At 38.2% G+C, this 27,462-nt stretch overlaps 1 protein-coding gene across 3 annotated transcripts in view; it reads left to right on the top strand.

Annotated features, from left to right (window-relative positions):
- The window catches only part of BCAT1 (branched chain amino acid transaminase 1), a 101,740-nt gene that overhangs the window by 69,195 nt on the left and 5,083 nt on the right, over nucleotides 1-27,462 (top strand). For all 3 annotated transcript variants that reach the window (XM_047066033.1, XM_047066032.1, XM_047066034.1), the window contains exons 6-10: nucleotides 5,766-5,929; nucleotides 11,190-11,332; nucleotides 16,323-16,408; nucleotides 19,076-19,216; nucleotides 21,113-21,187. In XM_047066033.1, coding sequence (XP_046921989.1) covers nucleotides 5,766-5,929; nucleotides 11,190-11,332; nucleotides 16,323-16,408; nucleotides 19,076-19,216; nucleotides 21,113-21,187 — 609 coding nt within the window. The remainder of the gene's footprint in view (nucleotides 1-5,765; nucleotides 5,930-11,189; nucleotides 11,333-16,322; nucleotides 16,409-19,075; nucleotides 19,217-21,112; nucleotides 21,188-27,462) is intronic.

The raw sequence follows: 27,462 nt of genomic DNA, 5'->3' as shown, positions 1-27,462 counted from the left end.
TCCCCTGTTCATGCTCTGTCTCTGTCTCAAAAATAAATAAACGTTAAAAAAAAAAAAAAAACTGTGTTTTTTAAGGTTTAAGATTTTTTTTTTTAATGTTTATTTTTGAGAGAGAGAGAGACAGAGCACAAGCAGGGGAGGGGCAGAGAGAGAGGGAGACACAGAATCCAAAGCAGGTTCCAGGCTCTGAGCTGTCAGCCCAGAGCCCGATGCGGGGCTCGAACTCACAGACCGTGAGATCATGACCTGAGCTGAAGTCCAACGCTCAACTGACTAAGCCGCCCAGGCACCCCAAAGTTTAAGATCATTCTTATTTAAAAACTAAAAAAAGAATGAAGTGCTAACCTTCTTTTTGTCAAGTGTTCAATATATACTGTCTTTCTATTTGACCAGGACTGATATCCTCTACCCATTTTATTTTATTTTATTTTATTTTATTTATTTTTTTTTTCAACGTTTTATTTATTTTTGGGACAGAGAGAGACAGAGCATGAACGGGGGAGGGGCAGAGAGAGAGGGAGACACAGAATCGGAAACAGGCTCCAGGCTCTGAGCCATCAGCCCAGAGCCCGACGCGGGGCTCGAACTCACGGACCGCGAGATCGTGACCTGGCTGAAGTCGGACGCTTAACCGACTGCGCCACCCAGGCGCCCCATCCTCTACCCATTTTAGAGCAAGCCTCAGAAAAATTCTGGACTTTAGCTTCTTCCCATGGTATTCTTTGAATGTCTACATATAAATTCTGTTAGTTTAGAGGTCAGCACTAAAGGAAATCAGGGGGCAAAGGAACATTTTCTCTGTGGTGTCAGCGCAACATACAAGGATTAGCATCAGATTTTTTTTTTAATCAAAATAATTCAAATATGGCAAATAAGTCCCCTAGGTTGTTTTCACAACCCCTTTCTATAAACAACATCTTATTAAGATGGAGAGTCTTTGAACAAAAATGTAGTGAACCTGGTATAACAATGTACAATGCTCTGTGTAGGGGACAAAGATGGTCTTCATGGGGTGTACAGATTTGTAAGAGGTAGGGAATTAAAGAAGCATTTGTAAGAAGGTGTGATGGACATTTTATCTAAATGTATGGAAGTACACGGTGCTGTAATAGCATGTAACACAAGCACCTAGCCTTGTGAAGAGGGCTCATTTTCTGAAATCACAGTAAAAATTGAGATTGAAGGATTTATATTACTTCAGAAAGAGAGGGCATGTCTTAGTCTGCTGTGGCCGCCGTATCAGAATCCCACAGACTAGGCATCTCAAATACCAGAATTTATTTCCTCACAGTTTTGGAGGCTGGAAGTTCACGATCAAAGTGCCAGCAGGGTTAGTTTCTGGTAAGGTCTCCCCATAGACGTCCACTTCACTGTGTCCTCCCAGAGCCTTCTGTGTGTGCGGAGGGAGTGGAGAGCTCATGCTCTAATGTCTCTTTGTCTCATAAGGGCACTAGTTCTGTTGGATTAGGGCCTAATCTTTTGACCTCATTTGACCTTAATTACCTCCTTAAAAACTTTAGCTCAAAAAGTAGTCACATTGAGGGTTAGGGCTTCCAACATATAAGTGTTGGGGGCAGACACATTTCAGTCCATAACAGGGGAGCAGAGAGCATTCTGGGTAGGTGGAATAGTTCAGGAAACCATGTAGAGGCAGAAAAGTGAGGAACTGGAAGGGGCCAGTGTGGTTTGAGCATGGGGTGCCTAGAGTGTGAGGGCCCTGCTGAAGGCTGAGGTGAAAGGAAGTGAGGCCCCGGTTGGAACCCTCTCTAGGGTAAGAAATCTTGGGTCCTTCACTTATTGTTTTAAGTTTCAACACTACAAAAAGAGCTCTGGACTAAGAGCAGAAGATCTAGAGCTTAGTAACTGACCTTGGGCAAATCATTTGTTTGGAGCCTATGTAAAAATCAGGAATTATAACCCTTAACTTTTAGGACTGTTTGATCATATAAGGTAAAACCTGTGAAATGTCTTAGGAACCGAAAACTGTGTAATTACTGAGGTGTTTTTTTTTTTTTTTTTAATCTTTCACCAGACCAACTAGTTTTTCCTGCCAAAAGGTCATGAATTTGTGACTCACGTGCTCAAAGCTTTGCATGAACCACTGGCCCTCTCTGTATCTCTTATAGAGCCCCTCAATCCAATATTCTTTACCATTTTCCCCTCTAAAATAAATTAGGATCCTTTGGGGATTAAAAAAGTCATGCCACTCCGTTTGAAAAATGTCCCTGTTATTCCCAATTATCTTATTTCTTCTGTCCCGTATTTGTCTTGCTTAACCAGAATTTTTCAGGGTGCCTGGGTGGCTCAGTCAGTTAAGCATCCAACTTCAGCTCAGGTCATGATCTCACACTTCGTGGGTTTGAGCCCTGCAGGCTCTGTGCTGACAGCTCAGAGCCTGGAGCCTGCTTCAGATTCTATGTCTGCCTCTCCCTACCCCTATCCCACCCACGATCTATCTCTCAAAAATAAATGAATGTTAAAAAAACAACAACAACGATTTTTCTGAAGTTTCCACACTGCTACTGTGCTTCTCTGCCTTCCACGCCACAAGGACTAATAGTACCTTTCTCAGCTCTCAAAGCACTTCCTGCCATCGTTCACATAACCTCTGAAATCCTGTCTTTTTATGCACTAATTTTCTGACTGACTCAGAAGTGGTAATTTTCACTGGAACATGTCACTTTATTTTCCATCACACCCAAGTGTCTTGTTATTTTGTGCAAAATATACATGCATTGAATACCTTTATGTGTTTATCTGTGAGGTACAATATAAAGTAAGATGAGTATTTTTGGTATACATCAGAATGTCAACCTAAGTCAGTGTGGTCCCTTGAGAAGTTACATACTTTACCTCTATGAGATTTTATATTCTCCATTTCCCCTGGCCTTTTTTTTTTTTTTTAAGCCATCTTCAATTCCTTATATATTGAAATAATCCAGGAAACTAGCAAAAAGAATTTAAAAAACCCAACAATGTTCATAGGGAAATGAAACTTAATGAAACTGATTTACATTACTTATCAGATGTGGTCTTTCATAACTTCTCTTTATTTGTGTGGTTTTTGCTTTATTTGAATAGAAGACTGACCTTGTCATCATAGAAGTGTGTTTACTGCCATTTAATTAATATTATAAAAGAAGTTACTCTTAATTGCAGCAGTAGCACAGAATTTAAATTGCTTTCCAGGATAGAAGGGAGAATTCAGAGAAAACAAATAAAGGTTCCTGAGAGTAGAAGCAAACCCAGTCCCAAAGCTCCCTTCCTGATGCAGTTAACTTTTATTTATTTTCACTCTTGAAGCAGTGTGACCATTTGCAGTAAAGTCGCAGAGTTCTTTTCATGAGAAGACGATCAATATAAGTAATCATTTAAGGATGAAGGTGACTAAGCTGTGCTCAACACTAGTACTTGAAGTACTTGTAAAAAACATGAATTGACTTTGCTTAAATTTCAGAAAATAAAATGTTAGTACACATAACCACATTTTCTCAACATTGGAAAATTCTAGTCTATAATTTACCTGCTTGCTAAGAATAAAAGTGTTCCTTAAAGGTTTATTGATTTTTTTTTTTCCAGAAATAGATTTAACGCATAGGATTATTCCATTTCCATCTGTGCTCTCTATACCACCACCTAGTGGAATAAATGCAAGTTTACCCATCATTTCAAGTCAGGGGAAGGAAATGAGGAAGATGAAAATTAACTCACACCAGTATTTTCGTGATGATGAGTTATTGCTTTTAGTATAACGCAGGTTGCGAAAAATACATGGGTTTAGAGTGAAAAAAGCCCAGACATTTATGTGTTCTCTAATAAACTGCTTATCTGTTTGCCCACAAATAAGCCATTTTATTCAGAAACGTAGAAGATAGATAAATCACTGAAGATGTGTCCTGCAGATTGTATTTCTAAGTTCTGTTGGGGAGCTTCTCTTCATTACTCAATATGAGGGTTCATAAAATTTAAAAAAATATATTAATCTTCACAGTTCCTCTGAGATGAAAATATCATTGCATTTACTTAACTGATAAGTAAATAAAAGTGTGGAGATAAGATAGTCAGTTTTTATCAAAGCTGAGAAGAAAGGCAGGTTTGTATTATTATTCTGAAGTTTTCTGTCCCAAACATTGAAATAAAAAAGGCAAATGAAGTTTCAAGGCTCTTCATTCTTTATTGGTAGGTGAGTCCTCTTCAGCCCCAACTAAGAACAAATCCAGACAGGTAAAACACCAAAACCTGTTGTTGCTTGCTGACTCTGATCATCCAAGCCTTTCTTGGTCTCATGTTCACATGGAGTGCAAATGGAATCATGTTCCCGTTTTCTGAGGGTTGCATGCCTTTTAGATGGCATCAGTGTGCACATATAGAGACACATTTTTTTAATGTCTGTGAATATTTTACCTACCTGATTCTTTAAATTTTTTTTTTAACGTTTTATTTATTTCTGAGAGAGAGACAGAGCATGAGCAGGGGAGGGGCAGAGAGAGAGGGAGACACAGAATCCGAAGCAGGCTCCAGGCTCTGAGCTGTCAGCACAGAGCCCGATGCGAGGCTCGAACTCACAGACCACGAGATCATGACTTGAGCCAAAGTCGGATGCTCAACCAGGCGCCCCTGGCGCCACCCAGGCGCCCCTTTACCTACCTGATTTTTGATGACCTGGCCATAAGTAGTGAGTGAGGGGCCTTGGGCCAGTAGGTAATAGAAGGGAGATGTAATGAAATTCAGAAGAAAATACCCCCAAATCCACTTTTAGCTAGTTCATCAAAACAAAAGCCACAAAATCAGCTGGAATTGAGTCTCTTCTCATTCTGTCCATGACAGACTCTTACCACCGTCTAGTCAGACCAGACTCTAGTGAAGACTGGACACAAGTGTTTTATATCCCAAGACTGTAATGATCCTGGACTTGTTTTCTTATTTCCAGTGGTCTTGAATTGCATAGAATAGCCCAGTAGCCTTTTTTTTTTTCCTTTATAATACATAGCCCTTAAGGCTTTCAGTCTTTCAGTTTCCCTCCTTAGTAAACAACTGACAGTAATTACTTATGAAAACTGTTTTATGCTGGAGATATTTATATGGTTTTGCATTGCTGGCTTATGATTTTCCAGTGTTTGTGGGAAAGACCATTTTCTATCTTTGTCATTCACGTTATAAATTCCTGAATCCTTCATTCTCTGGCTTTTAGGGGGATATTTATCTCCTCTGGTATCTTTGTCTCTAAGGAGGCTACACTCTTGCTGTCTGCTTCCTGTGACAGTTGTGGAAATGGCACACTCACCTGTGCCCGCCACCTGCTGGAGGCCCTGGCATGTCCTGAAGTAGCAGTAGTCAGTGAACATTGAAGGGGAAACTAAAAAAGCAAATATTACATTTCCTCTCCACAGACTAAAGTCATGTCTGGGTTCTTCCCTTTTTCATTTCCCAATCAGCGCAACATTGCAAGGTGTTATATAGCTAGTTGTCAAAAAGGTACCTCTCCTCTTAAAACCCTACTCACGCACAAAAAAAAAAAAAAGTTGACAAATTGGCTTTTTTCCCGAAAATCCTGACTCAGAAGGCAAAGCAACATGAAACTTCAGCACTCCATTCTTTGTGTTTTCTTCTTAAAAGACCATCTGGCTTTGTGTAACTCAACTTTAGAAGGAACAGCGCCTGTGCCTAGACAGCCCCTCTGGGAGGTAGTTACAGATCTATTCTAGACTTTACGACTGTTGTCTACATTTAAATTAACAGTCATGTGTACTTTTATTTTATTTTAGCCTTCCCTTGGAGTCAAGAAGCCTACCAAAGCCCTGCTCTTTGTAATCTTGAGCCCAGTGGGACCTTATTTTTCAAGTGGAACCTTTAAGCCTGTGTCCCTGTGGGCCAATCCAAAGTATGTCAGAGCCTGGAAAGGTGGGACTGGGGACTGCAAAATGGGAGGGTAAGTAAATCTGTGTCTCTATCTAAAGGAAAGAGCCCTTCACTACCACTGAGTTATTTTCATCCCACATCAATCCAAGTACATATATTAATATTCAAGTTGAAATGCTCTTTTTTGCTTTGTGTTTACTCTCCAGTATTGAATTGCGCTAGTTTAAAGGATAAACCCGTGACCCTTTGTAAGGGAGAACCAAAGGCAAGAACTGGAAGAAGGGACTAGAGCAGGAACAGCATGCATACTCTGAATGAACTGTCCCCAGAGGCTGTGTCTCTGGCTGCAGGCGGACAGGTGGCCTTAAAGAGCATCTGGTGCTGGGGCAGAGGCTCTCAGTTGGCTCCAAGGAGTCCTGTCTGGGGAAGGTGCCCGCTTCACTCAAGTGCTGTCTTCATTGCCACAGATTGTAGCCCTACCTGCTGCCAGCTGGCCGAGGGACAGCCCTGCTTTGGCTCTGTCAGGCCGGTCTCATTGGCCATATGTAGCTGGCTGGAAATAAAAGAGCATTTAAAAAGTGTTAGACAATTTCAGGGGTGGACTTGGCCGTGACATGAGAATGCCCCTCTGGGTGAACAAGAATAGCCGGATTAACCAGTGTGGGCTCTTCCTTTGTGTGCGTCAAGTGCTGATGTGTATCACAGACACAGGCAGCAGCAGTCCTGGGAGGCGACTCGGTGGCAACTTCTGGGCTGTGGGAAAACATGTAGATTCTGGGAGCCCTGGGAGCGTTCAGTGACATGCTGCTGGGATGTGAGAGAGGTGTTGACAGCTGGCTTTGAACCCTCTATAGTCTTTCTGTATTTTTATTTTTAAGAGAGAGCATGAGCGGGGGCAGAGCACAGGGAGAGAGAGAATCCTAAGCAAGCTCCACACCCAGGCAGAGCCCGACTCAGGGCTTGATCCCATGAACCTGAGGTCATAAACTGAGCGAAAATCAAGTTGGATGCTTAACTGACTGAGCCACCCAGGTGCCCGTTTTTTTCTTTCCTACAAAAAAAAAATTCTCTCTCTCTCTCTCTCTCTCTCTCTCTCTCTCTCTGTCAAAAATAAATAAATATTATAAAAATAATAATAAAAGAGAAATGGCAAGTGGGAGGCAGTAACTTACATCTGTCTGTTGTTTCCAAGAGGTTCTAAAGCTCCTATGCTCTCCACCCGGAGAAGTGCAAGGAAAACACAGGATTTTGCATTTAGTATTAACCTATTTGGTTGGCAGAGACATTTGGCAGCAGCCTTAGATTTATATGTTATTGCTTCTTCTCTAAGCCAATTAATTCAATAATTACCTTCCAAGATTTTTAGGACCTCTTTGTTAACTGGAATTTATTAAATAGCTGTGGATTCTCCTAAGCTGAAGAACTTTCTGCTTCCTAAGTGAATCTGAGGAAAAGAGAGAAGGATTTTTTAACTTCTAAGATTACTCCACCTTTTTTGAAGCCACCAGCGATAGTAATATTATTTTATATCTAAATATGCGTAAGTGAGGGAAGTAATACAATGGCACACAGCTGCAGGAGAGTTGTAGCACAGTGCTCACCTGTGGTTAGTGTGGAAATCAGCTGTACCAACTACTACTCTCTGGGTCCCCCGACTAGAGATTCTGGTTTGTTTGGTCTGCTCTGTAGCCTCGCATCAGAATATATTAATGTGTAGCCAAAGTTGAGAAGCACTGAGCTAGAAGAAGGTCCTCCATCGTAGGAATGTCTTATTCCCAATTTCTTAGTTTCTTAATCTGGAAGGAATGGGGCCTGCTGCCTTCTTTCTACTCTATCTTAATTTTTCCTCTTTCTTTTTTGTTGTCTTGTACTCTCATTTGGCACTTAACTACAAGCTTTGAAGTCAGATAGACCTGGCTTAACCTAACTGCCTTGGGATGTTACTTAACTGCTTTAAGCTTCACTTTCCTCATTTATAAAGTTAGGCCAGTGATACCCACCTTACCTGTGAGAATTACTTGGGATAATATAAAGTGCCTACTACCATGTGGTCAACCTATAGAAAGCTCCCAATTAATGTGTTATAACCTAGCAGTTAACAACGTGGGCTTGGTAGTCAGAGATATGGGAGTCATACGCTTGTAATCTGTGTGATCTTACATAATTAAGTACCCTCTTCCTCTAAGTCCTCAGAAGTATAATAAAGTCTAGTGTTGTTGTAAGATGATTCAGTGAAATAATGGGCTTAAGTACCTAGTTCCCTGCCTGGCAGGTACTAAGCATCCTGTCAATAGACAATAGTTGATATTCTGAAGCTTGCTTTCTTGTTTCATCTCCTGGACCCTGTCTTTTTTTTTTTTTAAACGTTTATTTATTTTTGAGACAGAGACAGAGCATGAACGGAGGAGGGTCAGAGAGAGGGAGACACAGAATCTGAAACAGGCTCCAGGCTCTGAGCTGTCAGCACAGAGCCTGACGCGGGGCTCGAACTCACGGACTGCAAGATCATGACCTGAGCGAAGTCGGCCACTTAACCGACTGAGCCACCCAGGCGCCCCTCCTGGACCCTGTCTTAAGAGCAATCTGTTGGATTTCACACAAGAGAATTTACTCTTTTGGAGAGATATATTTAATATCTCTTCTCCTAGATATTTATTCCACTTATAATTAAAAATTTTCTGTGTAGACAGTTTTCCAACTTTTTCATTTTTCTCTTTTTCCAAAGACATGTGTTTCTTTTCTGAATATTGGCAGCACATGGGAGGGAACCCAAATATATTATCAAAGTATTCATGACCCGTGGATATTAATAATACAGTTTACACCTGAGGGAGAATTTTGAGGAAAAACTCATGTGGGGAAAAACACTATCTATATAATATAGTAATCAGTCAATCAGTCAATCAAATAAGCACCAAACAAGTAAAACCCCCTTTTTCTTTCAGTATACTGAAACACTTGAGGTTTTTAAATTCTCTGTCTTGCCCAAGTAGCTTCATGATGCCAAAGAATCATGGTTTTAGTTCAACCAACACCCTCAAAAGTGTGTGTGTGTGGGTGTGTGGGTGTGTGGGTGTGGGTATGTTTAGAAGGTTCTTGGAAAGGCTAGTTATTCATGCTGTGAAAATTCTGTTAATGTTAATAAAGAGCATTTTATGAGAGAAATCAATTATTTTTAGATTTGGAAAATCTCACTGGTTGTGTCTATGAACTAGAGAGAAGTCAATTAAAATAGAAGTCATTTTTTTTTTAAAAAAACTTAATTTCATTAGGATATAAGAGGCTCACATAAACTGTTTCTTAGCTTTTATTGTTACTGTTTCATTTTGTTCTGCATAACTCTGTGCAGTATACAAAGAAAGTATTTGCACTTGCCAGAAGAATTTGTTAAGGCAAAAATTTCAACTGACTTGCTTAAGTTCACACATAGCCAAATAGTAGAAGTACAAGAGCTGTATGTAGGCCTCCTGGCCCCAAACCTGTGCTCTTTCTATTGGACTCCCCTCTGAAGCCTTGTTTGTTGTTATTAAAAAGTATTCATAATTTTAACTCCACTTATTGCTTGTTTACCACTAATTCTGAATATGGGTGGCCTAAATTTTATGCTCATTAAATAAAATCCTCCTATGTATAAGTGTGGTATCATCTCCAGGTGCACCAATAAATTTACATTTTATTATCTGCATTTTGAAGGTCTTTTAATGAATCTTGTATTACTTTGATGTGAGTAAACCTCATGACTCAGGTTGCTATACCTATATAGCATAATGCCCATTTTTCATCGTTTTTCTAGGATGTTTTAGTTATTAGTCAATACTCTTTGAGTTGCAAGTGAGAAAACCAACTCAAGGTGTGCCTGGCTGTCTCAGTCCAGTGCCTGCATTAATAGGAATGAGTGAGTAAGAAGGGCTTATGTGAGCAGCCTGGTTACATGTCCATCCATTAATTCAGTTGTGCAGGGCGAGGTATTGTGACTGTCACCCCAAGCAGAATGACTTGGCTCCAAAGGAAGGGCCAAAGAGAATATTAATGGGAAGGCAAGCCGTGTAGTTGAAAATGGCAGATAGCCGCCATGAATATGGTTCTTGTGTTTAAATTATACTTCTTTTTTTTTTTAATGTTTATTTATTTTTGAGAGAGAGAGAGAGAGACAGAGCATGAGTGGGGGAGGGGCAGAGAGAGAGGGAGACACAGAATCTGAAGCAGGCTCCAGGCTCTGAGCTGTCAGCACAGAGCCTGGTGCGGGGCTCAAACTCACAAACCGTGAGATCATGACCTGAGCCAAAGTCAGACACCTAACCGACTGAGCCACCCAGGCGCGCCCCTAACTTATACTTCTAATTAGACATTTTGGTCTTGACCAGATATAAAAGAGATAATTTAAAAGGCCTAGGTGGGTATTTTGTGGAAGATGACATTCATGCTTTGTAGTAGTTATTGTTGTATGTTTGGTTGTTTCTGCTTGTTTGTATGGGAGCAGCATAATCGAAGGATGGGTTTAGGGTTTATTTCCAAGCCCTGCTTGTCATATGGTAGTGCTTTCCCAACTTGTTTGCTAATGTCCTGTGAAAGCCCAGGAAAGTGAATTAAACAACCAGGGGCTTAGGGAGGCAAGCAAACATCACTTTTATTTGAGGACTCTTATGTTTTATCGAAAACATTCATCCATATTTTGTAATATACTCCATAATTTTCTCATTTAAGTTTAATAAAAGATAATACATTTAAAATACTAAACTGCTATCCTAGGAAGATGTACTGTCTTCCTTTGATTTTGAATAAATAGTGCAGGGTGAGAAAAATGGGCTTTTGGAATACTTTTGGCTAAAATCAGGGTTTTTAATATTTTGTCCCACCCTTTGGAGAATTTAGGCATTGGGCATTAGCTTATTCCTTGGGTACATTGAAAGGTCTCAACTAAGAGCACAGCTTGGTGCTCTACTACTTAATGTTATTTGATACAAGTTTGGCTAACTCATAGTACTGGTATGAGATTTAAATGAAATAATTCATGGACAATTGCTTGGAATGTGAAAAATACTTCTAACTGTTATCATTAACTTAGCTATTTACCTCTTTTCATTATCTCTACTTTTCAAGTTTGTATTTTGCTGTGTTCTTTCTCAAATGAGTGCAATTAGATCATTTAGCTTCTCTAATGAGTTTCCTTTAACGTTAGGCAGTTAACTAGAGAATATATGTGCATACATACGTGTGTGTGTGCGCGCGCACATAAAGGAGATGTGCATTGATCACATGCACATGCAGATTGGTACCAAAGATGAGGGAGTGGTATATTCATAATCAATATATTTCCTCTTTCTTAAAAGGAATTATGGCTCATCCCTTTTTGCCCAATGTGAAGCAGTGGAAAACAGCTGTCAGCAGGTTCTGTGGCTGTATGGAGAGGATAATCAGATAACTGAAGTTGGAACCATGAATCTTTTTCTTTACTGGATAAATGAAGATGGAGGTAATTCACTCAGATTTCAGCTCTTTGTTCTTTGTCAGTCATTTTCAATAGGGCTGGAAGGAAAAGAACTAGGACCTTGGAACAAGGAATAAGTAGCACAAGTCCAAAGGCTAAGGACCACTGTGCTTTGTTGTTCAAGTAGAAATGAGTTTAAATTTACAGAATTTATAAAGGTTTTGGTTTCGGTTTTTGGCTCTAGATGTGCTTATCATTGAGATGCCAACTTAAGGAATTTAAATCCCCATGATTTGAAGATTCGTAGCCTTATCCCCTCTGCCATCTTCTTAACAGCTCTTCTATCTGAAATCCCCTGCATTTGGAGATAGGTCTCAGATCAGTTCACCATATACTATATGTATAAAATGTAATAACAAGTATCGTCTACTGATTCTACTGATATGAGATTTAGTGTATTCTCTTGCCAGAAGTCTTTTAACAACTGATGCCCTTTCTACATATTTTGATAATATATCAGGAGCCTTCCAGATTTACTCTGGAGCTCAATTTGATTAAAACACACTATTTTTATGGACAAATTCGTCCCTTTTAGGATTGTACTTAGATTCTGGTTCATTCAAGACTGTTAATAGGTATCTACTATAAAAACCAGTTATTTCTATATTACCTAAAATATCCTAAATGCTCATTATCTTTCTTTTCTGTTTTTTTTTAATTAGTTGGCAGAAACCATAGAGGTTTAGTGAAGCATTGGCAATGTCGATGGTATTGGATTAAATGGCCAATCATGGGGAAAAATACAGATAAAGGCATTTATTTCCATTAGAATTTTAATAGTCACAAAAAATTTTAACTATCTTTTTAGGCTTGTTTATGTTCTTATGCTGTTCATTTCACAGTACTGAGTATAGAGACTAGAAAAAGTTCCCAAACACTTATAAAGTCTGAGTGTGCATTTCAATTAAAATTTTAAGTAAAATTTTTATTTTGAGGTAGCTACAGTAACTTCTCTTGCTCTTTTGTTTTTTGGCTACTAATGTTGGAAAACGGTGATTCACATGTGGCTGACTTCAGAGCTATGCACTAATTTGAGCATTAGTTGTAGAAACTAGTAAGATGAGCCTTATATTCCAGTCAGAGGTAGAATAAATAGAAGGTATGGTGAGTACACCTTGTCCTGGGCTTGACCATTGGTAATCCTTGGCATCTGAAAAGCCAGATACAGGTCATGCTGATTCTTCCATTCCTGTTGTTTATACTTGGCACTATTTAAAAATAAAATTTATACTGGAATATTCGTGATTTCCAAATCTGAGTCATTGCCTATGACCTACCTCAAAAGCTATGCTTGAAAGATGACAGTCAATGTTGCACTCTGTATTTAGGAGATAATAGGTTGATTCAACTCATTCTTTGCACTGCCTGCCCACTCCAACGCCCTTGCCCCCCCACCCCCAAAAGAAAACCACACAACCCTAAACAAAAACAGTTACATCATACGGAAGTGGTACCATCATTATTTATGGATGGGAGATGTCAAGATTTAAGTACAGTTTGAATCAGAGCTCCATGATTTAACCAAGAACACAAGAAACTTGTCCTGGTGAAAAATTACTTCTTATCCAAACAATAATCATGAGCCATTTCCGCCATGGCTTTTAAAGGTCAGAACGGAAATGAGTGAATTTGTCTTCTGACTCTTACAAAATATACAAGACCTTAAGAGTTGCTATTCACATTATGGTTGCCTGAGATAGCTTTAGTCCATCTTGAGGGTGTTCACCTAACATATCAAATAAAATTTGAAGGGGACAAGAGATGGAATAAATGTTTGGACAGTACCATGAGAGAAGTCAGTAGAATGTAAGGAATAACCTTTAGGCTAAAAACAAAAGAAGACGTTGAAAGAACTCTACTCTAACTTCACCATGTGGCTTTAGGAAAATACAAAGAATAATGAGTTGAAAATCAACAAAATACTGATTTTCACAAACTTTGCCTATTGGAGGTATGAGTAGAACTCTTTTAGTAAAAACCTACCTTCTTTCTATGAGCCCCCACACTCACTGCCCCTTTGGGACATGATGGCTGCTGCAGAAAGGTATATAAAATAGATAATCTGTGTTCACAGCACAGTGCTGTGCACAATAACTATCTGTGGCAGTTGGCCTATAACCCATGTGGTTTTGGCTCTAGTAACAGCAACCCTGGTGTTAAGATCACACAGCAGCGATTCTCTGTTTTACTGTGTTGGTGAGTAATTTAACATACACATTTGCTATTCACTGTTGGGACAAACAGTTTTATCTCGCACTGGACTTTGGAGCTGTCCTGAGAATAAGACCCAGTTGTGTGGTTGAGTTTAGAGTTAGTCTGGGAGAACGATCATGACAGTGAATGTTGATGTCGCTCAGTCTGCTCAGGCCCCATGAGCCTTCTCAGACATCAGGCATTTACGGACTTTGGAACATTCTTCCCTGGGATGTGGGCGTGGCTTGCTCTGTCACTGCTTTCAAGTCTTTGCCCACTTACCCCATTCTCAGTTAAGGCTTTCCTCGAGCATCGTAATCAATTGTAAACTCCCTCCCCCCTGACCCCTAGAATTCCTCATTATCTTCCCTCTTTTTTTTTTCCTTTTTTTCTCCATAGTCTAACATACTATATAACATAATAATTGTTCTCTACCTGTTAGAAAGTAAACAGGAATTATATCAGTTTTGTTCACTGCTCTATTCATAGTGCATAGATAAGCCAACTGCACACAGTGCCTACCTCGATAATGTATATTTGTTGAGTAGATAATAATTGTGTGTGCTTGGGCACTCATACAAACCCACATTCCCAGTTTTTATTAGAAATTGACTTTGGGATGTCACAGATGACTCCTGCCGTTATTGCTTCTAAATTCTTCAACTCCTAAAAATGATTTCTTTGTCAAAAACAAGTTGTGTTTGTAGGCTCTGTTTTCCTCATGTTGGGCAATCTGGAGCTAGTTCTGGCTCTTGTAAGCATGTTTGTGGTTGCAGAGGAAAATGAATATTTCTCACCCAAATGTTGTCATGTCATCATCTCTGTCTGGCAACCCGAGAAACAGATGTTCTGTGTCTTGACCTTAGGCTAGTGGTTACAGTTTTGGGTGTTAAGTATATTTCACAGAACTACACTTGCACATGCGAGGCCGCTGTTTTTATTTAACTTGATATAGCCTTAGAGCTCAGCAAGCTTTAGGGAAGGTCCAGTTTGGAGGCACTGGAAGTATGTTTGTCTATATGTGTGGGGTATATGTGTGCACATACACACACACACACACATAGAAATCCCTACATTTATGTATCCAGCCAGCTAGCTATTGCAAAGCACAGGTTTATTTTGAGATCAACACTTCTAAACATGACAAAGAGTAGCCCTAAGAACATTGCCAAGAACAAATTTTCTTCTTTCCAGAAAGCGGTTTTCAGCAGATGATTTTTAGAAACAAACTTGAAAAAAATCATACTGCTGTCTCCTAGCAAAGAAGATTATTCATTTATTTATTTTTTTTTATTCAGAAACACTTATTACATACCACCCTAGGCCAGGCACAATGCCAAGTTTTAGGGACACAGGAATGCATATAGAGTTTTGGTCTTCCAGACAGCTTGCTTTCTGGGGATGTCTGATGTAACCACAGTGGAGCAGGTGAACCCAGACCACAGTATATGAAAAGAAAGGACAGTGGTCTCAGTATTGGGCCACTTAAGTTGTGATCCTGACTGTCCCCCAGTGTTACCAATCTTGCAAGTCATTTATGTTTACAGAGCCTCTGTTTTTTTGTTTTTTGTTTTTCTGTAAAATAAGGATTGTATGAGGTGACTTCTGAAGTCCTTCTTCAGAAGGTTCGAGCCCCACGTTGGGTGTAGAGATTAAAAATAAAATCTTTAAAGAAAATAAAAATAAAAAATAAAATGGTTGGGGGAACTTAAAGATACCAGTGTGATTTCTATAGTTTTTGCTACCTGGTGATCCTTTGAAGCATACCTGGAATATTTCTCTGCAAACACATAAGTAACACATCTGCTACAAGGTTCAACATCTTTATAAAGTAATTTAAGGTTTAAGTTTCTTACTAGATTTAGATTCTTGGGTGCCAGACGTGGGGAGTAGAAGAGAATGTTGAGTACCAGAGATTTTTTGTAAGGAGAGCTTGTGTGGTTGTCGGATCACACAGACCATTATAGACAGATCACCATGCCAGCCCTCGTGTCGGTTAGGAATGCATGTGATCACTCTCAAAGATGACCGGTGTCTCACCTTGGCTCTCTGTGAATCACCCATGGAGTTTTATTTTGGGTTTTGGATTTCTTTTTCTCTTCTTTTTTTCTTTATTAACCACATACATACTCGAGCCCATCCTGAGTCCATTAACATTTGGATCTCAAAGGGTGAAGTCAACATCTCCATATTTGATGTGGATATGCCTCCAGGTTTGAAAATCACTATAAATAGATTTGTCTATGAAGGGCAGTCTGGAAGCAGTGACCAACCTAAATAAGCATACACACTTCTTGAGGATGGGTTTTCCTCCACAGTATTCTTACATGCTTTGGTAATGACCAGTGTTCCTAAGATCTATCTACATGATTCTAATTAGTAGCCAGTGTTAATCCTCTAAGGTAAATTTAGCTTCAGAATTTTCCTCTTAGTATTTGTTAGTAGAACATCATCTCAGTTTTTCCTAGTTAAGGATAAATTGAAGATGATTAGATGAGTGACCTGCTTTCTTCTCCTTCTCCTTCTTCCTCTTCTTCTTTGTCTCCTTCTTCCTCTCCTCTCCCTCCTCTTCTTCTTCCTCTTCCTCTTCTTCTTCTTTTATTTTTTTAATGAAGATCTACCTGAAGTGTGAATCAATTTGGGAAGGTAGACAAGGCAAAACAGTAACATCATCTTCATGTTTATTACTAGCAAAGTTGCCAGAAACAGTTTTTAAAAAATGGTTGTTGATATAAGGCTAATGTAGTTAAAGTTTGAAAATATTCCAATTTCTACTTGACAGAAGAAGAACTGGCAACTCCTCCGCTAGATGGCATCATTCTTCCAGGAGTGACGAGGCAGAGCATTCTGGACCTGGCACGCAAGTGGGTGGGTGCCTTTCACGTGAACCACTTTAGAAGCATGAAACAAAAAGTCATCAAAATGAGCCTGGCTTAGTTCCATCCAGTGTTATCTAATCTTTAAATCTTAACTTGAGTGGAAAGAACTCTTCTAGAAGGACTGTCTCAGTAAGGCCAATATAGAAGTATTGTTTATAGGAAGGGCAGAGAGAAAACAGTTTGGCAAGTTATCCTAGTGAAGCAGTATTCTAGTGCTAATCACAAGCTCTGTAGCAGGTGTCTCCTACCAACTCACCTGGTTTATACTTCATGTGCTTCCATTTCACCAGGCCTGAACTTTTCCAATCTAAGTGTGTTGTTTCCCATTCCAATAATTTGTAGTTCTTCCCTTCCTCTATTTATTCCAGTGTAACCATGCTAGTCACAGAAATTAGAGAATTTTACCGACATAAATGTTTACTAACATAACTTTATTAGTTTGGCTGCCTATTTTCTCCCTCCTTCCTGCCCCCTGTCCTCCCCAATTCACATATATGCTTATTTTAAAGTCAAAACACTCAAGCAAATGTAGTTGTTTTCAGTAGAGTTTCTGATCTGTGTGACACAGGCAAGCATGTTAAACCATTTGGTATTGAAATGACATTTATAACATACTCAAGATGAATATTGGATGAGTTGGTTATCTGGCAAAGGTTCTTGGATGGAACTTTTGACCCATGTGTTAAAATGGTCTCCACGGGACATGAAAAGACTTTGAGCATACTGTGGTCAAACAGTATTAATAGGACAAATGTTTAGAAACGCACATATTACCTAGGAGAGTACTAGCATACTTTCTCTGGAAAAAGCTTTGGAAATAAAGGAAATGTGCTATAAATAATTCTACAAAACCCTGAAGTAGACAAGACCCAACTGCCACATGCTGGCTGGCACATTGGGCATGACATTTACAAACTGTTGGTATAATTTCAAACAGCTTGCCCTGTCCTAAATATGTTTGCAGTTGGAAAGATGTATTTTCGAAGCTCAGTAATTTTTGTTTTATTAAAGAAAAAAATCAACCAAGTACAGAAGGTTTGATGACAAGTTGCAAGTGGAAATGCTTTCCCACACTAATGATTTGCTAGCATGAAATTAGTTATTATGGAGGAAGTTTTTCCTTGACTCCTTAGCTGTAATTTATTTTAAAAGCTATTTTAAAACAGTGAGACATAAATGCCAAGAGGCATGTGGGGGGTTACCATTACTTGCCAGACAGGGGAAATTGTCCAAAGATAAGTAAGGGTGAGCAGAGGAAAAACAATTCTGTTTATTTACAAGAGATTTTTTTTTTTTTCCAGAACACAGAGCTCATCTCATTTTCAGTTAACTTGGCTGATTTTCTGGAATTTATTTATTTATTTATTTACCTTTGAACAACATAATTGAAATTCCAGACTGAGATAAACTGAAACTTGCAAAGAGCCATATTTCTGTTGTAGACATATTTTCCTACTCTCCCAAATCATACTTACAGCATGATGCCTTCTTCTAATATTTTGAATCTTGCCAAGGGCTCTGAATTTCATTTTTATCTATTGTGGATCTGTAAGTTTTAAAAAATACTCTTCTTAAAAAAAATTAAGGTCAACAAAGGATGGATAAATATTTTTTTAATAAGTTTGAGACAAACTTTGAACCTTAACCACTAACATAAAAGAATGAGAATTAATACAGATTAAAGAATGAGTTTCAAAAGATCATTTATTTAAGCAGATAGTTTAAAAGCATCAGCTTTTTTCCCCCCCAATTTCCTATCTTTGAGCAAATAAAATGTTGAAATAGTTCAGCCGAGTTGATGAGGTTATGCCAGTAATTCTGTGATGAAACTCAACCCAATAGGATACTAAAGAGGAGCAAGGGGATTTCTGCTGTAAAGACAACTGAATCAGTGAATTAAGGAAAAAAAGGAATATCCCATGCAATTTCTCGAAGTCCAAATATACTTTCAGTGTTTTAAAATAATGAAATAGTTCAGATAGTTAAACTCAGTCTATGTTTTCACTCCATAGAAGACCTAGTAGAGAGTGGAGGAAATTTAGAGCCAGTCAGATCACACCTGAGTTCAAATTCAGTTTCTGCTGTTTACTAGCTATGTGGATTTAGACATGTCGCTTAGCCTCCCTTTGAACCTTAATTTCTTCATCCGTATAATGGGGATGATAATACCCACCTTAAAAATGAGAGTAGGAGGCATGCAATGGGTGCTGAATAAATAATTATTAATATTATCTAAGAATATGTTCTCTTTTGTGGTAAACAGGGTTCAAGACACTGTTAACATAGAACACACATTAAGTAGCACGGGAAGTGCCTTATCTTGTGAGACTTTAGGCATGGCAACAAATAAAAGCCCAAAAAAGCTGGCATGCATTAAAATATACCCCATATTTTATAGTGATGGTGTTACGTTATACTCTGATCGTCTTACTCTGATCATCTCGTTTAGCGATGCTGTGACCTTGGAGTAGATTGCTTAACACCTCAGCCTGTTTACCAGTAAGGTAGTGGTGCTCTCTTCAGCTTTCCCTCAGAGGATGATTCTCACATGATTCGAGTTCAGAGTGTCAGGTTGAAAGGTTAAGTACGACAGGGCTTATTTTGCATGCCTTTTCCTTGCAAATGTTAATATTTCTATTTTTTATATTCCAAACAGGGTGAATTTAAGGTGTCAGAGAGGTACCTCACCATGGGTGATTTGACAACAGCCCTGGAGGGGAACCGAGTGAGAGAGATGTTTGGCTCGGGTACAGCCTGCGTTGTTTGCCCAGTTTCTGATATACTGTACAAGGGTGAGGTAAGAGACAATCTCTTCACCTCCTGTCATTTCCAAGCATTTGCCTATAATTTATTTAATTCTTTAAATGTGTAAATGAAATGGTAGTTGGACCCAAGATGCAAAGGATTTTTTTCTTTAATAACTTGGCAGTTTGTCCCAATGAACCTGTATTACCAAATTACTTACTCTCATCTTTCCAGCAATTTTGGGCAAGCTCCAGTATGGGAGGGAGTCAGTTTCGTCCTTGGAAATGTATCACATCTGTTTTATGTCAATTTAGGGATTGGAGATGTGCCAATAAGCGTCCAATCTTATTTCTTCCTTTTAGCTTGCTAAGAAGGTTCTACAGGTAATTAGATTTCCGTTTCTGGTTTCCAAAAGTACTCCCAAACTATTAGAGTAGTAATGGCAAACAGTTATGGAAAATTCATTTGAATGATTAACTCCTACATTTATTATTATTATTGCTTCTGTTGTTGTTATTACTATTTAAACCACTTTATGAAAAATTTTCATTTGGCTAAGTTGGTACATCAACTAAAATCCTCCAAAAAGAATTCAATCATTTGGTTGGAAGAAGTGTTCTCCTCCCAGTGAATTAGTCTGATTTTATATGTGGTATATTTCCACTCTTTGTTAGTTTTGTTGTTGGTGGTAGTGTTTTGTTTTTGTTTTTGTTTTTTTGCTTTCCCCTTTATCACAAAGCTTGGATATTTAACATCGTCGTCTAACTTTATAGCTTACAGGCATGTGGGTATTATTCTTAGGATGTGAATTGGCTTGACTTAATCATATTAAATACAAACTTGATTGGTTTTTAAATTGAAAATAGATAAATAAAATAATTATTTTTCCTCCGTTACTTTCCTTTTCTGATTTTAATGGTGGCTACTTCATTGCTTGAGATTTTCAAACTTGCTTGTAAGGAGTGGCTTTTAACATGATTCCATCTACAGATTGATTGTTTCAAGGGAGAATTATTTTACTATGTATCAATACTTTTACTGAGTATAAAGCTACTGTTTTGTGTTTCATTATTGTAGTATCTAGGTAAATGCGTTATTGGTCCACTTTTTTAATGAACTAAAGTTGTCATGAAGTCACATTTTTTAAGTACAATCATTTCACCTCTAGAAATAAGTTTATAAAGCTCAACGTTTTGATATTGGTCTTGTCTCACAGGGCATGCAGAGCTAAAGGTACATCTAATTACCCTATTATCCTAAAGAGCATAAGAAGAAAAGAGTGACAGCATGGGCTATCTACTAAAATCAGACTATCAAAAGCCTGCAAGCCAGCCAGGCAGGAATGGACATGACTCAAGTGTAAATTAGGGGCAGGAAATCTCTCAGTCTCCAGTGTAATGATGCTGTCCAGCACTGTGGAAGTTTGACTTGGAACAGACATAGGTTTAGAAGCCTATTTTGTGAAGGCATAGACTTGCTTTCATATACGTCCCTGCAATGACTTGCTTTAATTTGTGGCAAAAGGTTTTCGAGTTCTCATTCCCTGCCAGAAGAATTAGGTAAGGAGGCCAAGCGTTCATCCTATAGATTCTCAGAATCCTGAAAGAGGTAGGATTCTTTATGTTTGGCCACTATTTTAGGTATCCCTAGCTCTTTGGTCTCTGTGGTTCCTCGTATCAGCCTGAAGACCAACATATAAACCAGTTGTGCCCTAAAATCGGTTGGTAGGCAAGAAACAAACTATCATTGGCTACTTTGTTTTCATTCAAATTCAGAATAGAAAAAGAGTCTTTGGCATAAGGGGTTGGCATAGCCCTTATGATCAGGTTATCATAGTACCATTCCTTATTTCAGTGGGATTGTCTTAATACAGTAGAATTGCTGAGTGTCTTACTTATTGCATACATGGATATCCTCCAATTATCATGCCTGTGATATTCTTTCATAGACTGTACACATCCCAACTATGGAGAATGGTCCTAAACTTGCAAGTCGGATCTTGGAAAAATTGACTGATATTCAGGTAAGGGCTTCTTTTTTTAAAAAAAGGGCTTCTTTTTATTTCAATCAGAACTAAAACCAAATCATATTTCAGTGGAGAGAAGAGAGTAAACACTTCCATTTGGGGTTAACAAATTAAATTTGTAGAATAAAGCACAAAGGAAAAATATTACCTGTGACTCCAACACTGAAATATAACCACTGTTAATTTTTGATATCTCAAAAATATTTTGTGTTAATATACTTCTTGAAGTATTTTTCTAACAAAATAGTCATATGTGATTTGTTACCTGCTTTTTTTTCATCTAGCAAATCATTTGCTTTTTCGTATCAATAAATAAATTTCTCCATTCCATGTATAAAATTTAATTGAATTCTGTGATATTGATGTACTATAACTTTTAAAGAATCATTATTATTGAACATTTATGTTCTTGGCAGTTTTTTTTTTTTTTTTTTTTTTACCTGTTACAAACACTACAATCTTTGATTATTTCCTTAGGATAAGTTCCTGGGATTGTAACTGTTGGGTCAAAAACAGTGCATACCTATTTTTTTCTACTGCTAACCTTGTTATGCCTGTTTTTTCCTGAGCAGCAGTTTACAGTGGTGTCTCATCAGACAGTTAAGCATATCTCTAGGCAGGCTTATCAAGTACCACGTAATGCTGGGTCATCAATAAAAGGACTGTTCTATAACTTGCAAACCCCTCACACGTTGTTGGACGATTTTGTTGAGCCCACATATCATCATTGCCAGTCAGTGAATGTACACAAGGGGAGCTGAGATTCATACTGAAATGTGAAATAAAGTTTGATAGTTTGAGTGACACCAGATGGTTTAGGTCTTAAAACTATACAAAAAAAAAAAAAAAAAAGTTGACAAAACAGCAGGCCCCTCCAGAGCAACTGAGGTCCTGGGATAGTGATAAGAATGGTATTTTTGGAAGACTTAGCAACTTTTATGCAAAATTAATAACATTAAAAGATAAGAATGATTGTGGTTTTTGAATCGATGAAATGTTGCTCTTTTCCTCTTCAGTAAAGGCTTTCTATAGAAATCCTTCAGCTGGGGCCCCTGGGTGGCTCAGCCAGTTAAGGGTTTGACTCTTGATTTTGGCTCAAGTCATGATCTCATGGTTTGTGAGATTGAACCCCATATCAGGCTCTGTGCTGACAGCATGGAGCCTACTTGGGATTCTCTATTCCCCCTTCTCTGCCTCTCTCTCTCTCTCTCTCTCAGAATAAACATTTAAAAAAATTCTGCAAACTAAATAAAGGAATATCTTAATATTAGAAGACATATAATTTATTGAGTCTTCTACTTTTATACATGAAAACAATTAAAAGTAATTGGAAGAAATTAAATTAATAAGAATATTTGGATGTTTTGGTAATCTAAATTTTTTTACAGTTGAGTAAATCTGATGAAGGTAATAAGTTATTAGTGTTTTGCACAAATAAGAAACAGAAATAGAATAAAAATATATAATTGGCCAAATTATGAAAGCCTTTATCCAAAACAGAAATTGAAAGATTTTTAAGAGGGGAGGCAGTATTTGCAACAACATGGATGGAACTACAGTGTATTATGCTAAGCAAAATAAGTAGCAGAAAGACAAATGTCGTATGATATCACCCATAAGATAAAAACAGATGGGAGACAGACTATAAGAGATTCTTTTTTTTTTTTTTTTTTTTTAAGAATTTTAAAGTTTATTTATTTTTGACAGACAGAGCACAAGCAGGGGAGGGGCAGAGAGAGAGGGAGACACAGAATCTGAAGCAGGCTCCAGGCTCTGAGCTGTCAGCACAGAGCCTGACGCGAGGCTCAAACCCACGAACTGTAAGATCGTGACCTGAGCCAAAGTCGGATGAGCCACTGACTGAGCCACCCAGGTGCCCCAAGATTCTTAAATACAGAGAACAAACTGAGGGTTGCTAGAGACATGTTGGATGGGGGGATGGGCTAAATGAGTGATGGGCATTAAGGAAGGCACTTGTTGGGATGAGCACTGAGTGTCATATATAAGTTATGAATTACTAAATTCTATTCCTGAAATCATTATTACACTATATGTTAACTAACTTGGATTTAAACAAAAAATAAAGAATAATAAAAAATAAATAAAACTTAAAAATTGGAAGGAAAAGAGGGGAGGTCGTGTTGTTATGGTAATAAGAAAATATCACTTTGGAACCTTTTCTTGAATACATACAGAGGGGAATCCTTCATTTTATCGGACTTAATACACAAAATGAGATCTCAGTACCTCTTGGAGATTATATGAAATAAGAAAATTACCCTTAATTTGATTTGGTTGTAAAGGATTAAAAAAAAAAGAAAAAGTCAACTGTATTTGAAAGGGAAAATCAAACTGTATTAAATTTGAATTGGAAGAAAGATCTAAGTAGAGGTGTTTGATGGGCATAATCATGAAGCTTTGCCTAAGGCAGGCAAAAGCAGAAATGTTTCCTCTCTCTTCAGATAGTGCCAAAGTATATGCATCAGAACTCTAAGTAAAATAGAAGCCCAAAGACATATTCTGGGGGCAAGAGGGCACACCATTACAAAAGTTCTCAGAGCATTTTTAAAGTAAGATTATGGATGTAAGATTAGTGAATAAGTGTATGTTTTTGACTAATTCATTCAATAGATATATGTCTTGAGCACAAACAGTGTGCAAGAGACTATTCCAGGTGCTGGTGATTTAATAGTAGTAGAAGGGATAAAAAAAATGGAGAAGTCAAAGCTGTAGAGAAACAAAATACTCAATTTAAATGTGAGACCACATGAATACTTTTAAGAATAAAAGATCCATATGAAGCAGAGAATGAGAAGAAACAACATTTTCCTTTTACCTGTATATATTCTCTATATAACTTAGTGCCTGTGGCTAAGAAGAAATTAATTTCTCTCTTTACCCTAGGTAGTAAAATGTAATGGTATTAACACTGAAAATTAATGATACATTCAGAGCTTCCCTAGGAATAAGGAAACAAAAGGGGTGGAGACACAGGATACGTGAGATAATATAATGATTCTGAATTAAACCACAAACCAGAAGGACCAACTCTGCTCCAAATTGTTAAGTAACAGAGGACTATCTATTCAGAATCTAAGACTACGTCCTTCTTTTTCAATTATTTTATGCCTGTGGGCATGGAACCTAAAGTTTCAAAATTATTCTCTTATAAGATAGCAAATTGGTGCTGTCACCCAAGCTACAGGTGCCTGTTTCTGTCCACGAAAAATAATTTAATTATTGAGGAAAAAGCGTAGAATTGCATCATGTTTTACATTTGATCTCTTTGACATTACATGAAAAACATGGATATTTCGTAAGAAGTGCTCTGGTAAATTGAAGAGAGCAACAACCACCAATAAACCCAGAAGATTCTTGCCACTCTGACGTGGGGGGTGGAAATCCTTCTTAACCACCAGGTTAAGTATTCATTCCCCTTGGCGAATTTTCCATAAAATTCCATGGATTTTAGATTGCCCTAAAAATACCTCTTAGGAGGGGAGTGTTTCAGTCTTTTTTTTTTTTTTCCCCTCTTTCTTTTTTCAAGTGACAAAGAAAAACACTTTTGTGTTACTTAACCAGACTTCAGCATGGAGAACATTAGCCATATTGCCTATGTTTCTTTTCTCTTGCATCGCTCTTTGCCAATCTGATTACTCACCATCGTATTCACCAATATGCCTGCTATTGGGATAATCTCTGTTCTCCAATTGACTCTGCTGTCTACTTTTTCCTGCCTTTCTGTGCCTTCTACAGTTTGCCTACTTGAGAAGGTATTGGTTGTCTGTCAAGACACATCTCCTTGAGGAACTTTTAAAGTCTGTCTTGAGCAACATCCCTGTCCCCAGTACAAACACATATTCATCCCCTCAAATATAACTTCTTCTTCCAGCTTCCAATGTACTTGGGTTCCATATCACATATGGCCTTTAAGTTGCATTCTAATTAGTCACACACTTGTCTTTGTTCTAAGGTTGTTTGAATGTAGGAATTGTTTTACTCCCTTCTTGTAACCCCAGTATTCAGTACAAGGCCTGGGCTATCATACACACTCAGTAATGTTTCTTGAATAAATGAATAAAGGAACAAATAAGTGAGTGATATACCAGACAGATACTGAAGGACAAAAACATGTTGCTCTTATATATTAACACATTCTGAGGAGAGGTGGGAGGAAGGCCTTAAATAATATCAAATGACTTTTCTTTTTTTTTTAATTTTTTTAAACATTTATTTATTTTTGAGAGAGAGAGAGTGTGAGTGGGGGAGGAGCAGAGAGAGAGGGAGACATAGAATCTGAAGCAGATTCTAGGCTCTGAGCTGTCAGCACAGAGCTCTACGTGGGGCTCGAACCCATGAACTGTGAGATTGTGTCCTGTGCCGACTAAGCCACCCAGGCGCCCCACATATTACTTTTCGAGAAAACTTTGAGAGAACCTGATTTTAGACATTTTTAAAGTGAAATACACATACCAAGACTGCTGTCGGAATCAAATAAAAACCTGGAATCCAGGCCTTAAATATCAGGGCAGCATGTTTGTGTAACTAGCAGAGCTGCTGTTGAGGTTTTAGAAAGTGGGAAGTAGTGATTGCAAAGACCTGAGAGGTGGAAGTCCTGTTCTGTTTTTTTTTTTAATTAATTTATTTTTTTAAATTTGTATCCAAGTTATTTAGCATATAGTATAATAGTGATTTCAGGAGTAGAATCCAGTTATTCATCCCCTATATATATAACACCCAGTGCTCATCCCAACAAGTGTCTTCCTTAATGCCCCTTGCCCATTTAGCCCATCCCCCCTCCCACAACCCCTCCAGCAACCTTCAGTTTGTTCTCTATATTTAATATTCTCTTATGTTTGTCCCCCTCCATGTTTTTATATTATTTTTGCTTCCCTTCCCTTATATTCGTCTGTTTTGTATCTTAAATTCCACATATGACTGAAGTCATGTATTTGTCTTTCTCTAATTGCATTTAGCATAATACACTAGTTCCATCCATGTTGTTGCAAACGACAAGATTTCATTCTTTTTGATTGCTGAGTGATACTCCATTGTGTATCTCTCTCTCTCTCTCTCTCTCCACACACACACGCATACACACACCACATTTTCTTTATCCATTCATCTGTCAATGGACATTTGGGCTCTTTCCATACTTTGGCTATTGTCAATAGTGCTGCTATAAACATTGGGGTGAATGTGCCTCTTCAAAACAGCATACCTGTATCCTTTGGATAAGTACCTAGTAGTGCAATTGCTGGGTCATAAGGTAGTTGTATTTTTAATTTTTTGAGGAATCTCCATAGTGTTTTCCAGAGTGGCTGCGCCAGTTTGCATTCCCACCAACAGTGCAAAAGGATTCTTTCACTGCATCCTCGCCAACATCTATTGTTGCCTGAGTTGTTAATGTTAGCCATTCTGACGGGTGTAAGGTGGTATCTCATTGTAGTTTTGATTCGTACTTCCCTGATGATGAGTGATGTTGAGCATTTTTTCATGGGTCTATTCGCCACCTGGATGTCCTTTTTGGAAAAGTGTCTATTCATGTCTTTTGCCTGTTTCTTCACTGGATTATTTGTTTTTTGGGTGTTGAGTTTGATAAGTTCTTTATAAGATTTCAGATACTAACCCTTTATGTAATATGTCATTTACAAGTATCTTTTCCCATTCTGTCAGTTGACTTTTAGTTTTGCTGATTGTTTCCTTCACCATGCAGAAGGTTTTTATCTTGAAGAGATTCCAATAGTTAATTTTTGCTTTTGTTTCCCTTGCTTCTGGAGACATGTTGAATAAGAAGTTGTTGCAGCCAAGGTCAAAGAGATGTTGTTGTTTTTTCTAATTTTTTTTAATGTTTTATTTATTTTTGAGACAGAGACAGAGCATAAGCAGGGGAGGAGCAGAGAGAGAGGGAGACACAGAATCTGAAGCAGGCTCCAGGCTCTGAGCTGTCAGCACAGAGCCCGACGCGGGGCTCGAACTCGCAAACCGCAAGATCATGACCTGAGCCGAAGTCGGACGCTTAACCGACTGAGCCACCCAAATGCCCCAGTCAAAGAGGTTTTTGCCTGCTTTCTCCTCTAGGATTTTGATGGCTTCCTGTCTTACATTTAGGTCTTTTATCCATTTTGAGTTTATTTTTGTGTATCGTGTAAGAAAGTGGTCCAGGTTCATTTTTCTGCATGTTGCTGTCCAGTTTTCCCAACACCATTTGCTGGAGAGACTGTCTTTATTCCATTGGATATTCTTTCCTGCTTTGTCAAAGATTAGTTGGT

Source organism: Lynx rufus, unplaced genomic scaffold (genome assembly GCF_022079265.1).
Source record: "Lynx rufus isolate CCGP_SWC_20201006 ecotype Redwood Valley unplaced genomic scaffold, mLynRuf1.p SCAF_7, whole genome shotgun sequence".
In the NCBI taxonomy this organism is placed as follows: domain Eukaryota; kingdom Metazoa; phylum Chordata; class Mammalia; order Carnivora; family Felidae; genus Lynx; species Lynx rufus.
Note: the sequence above shows the minus strand (reverse complement) of the source record. Positions and strands in the feature narration are given on the sequence as shown.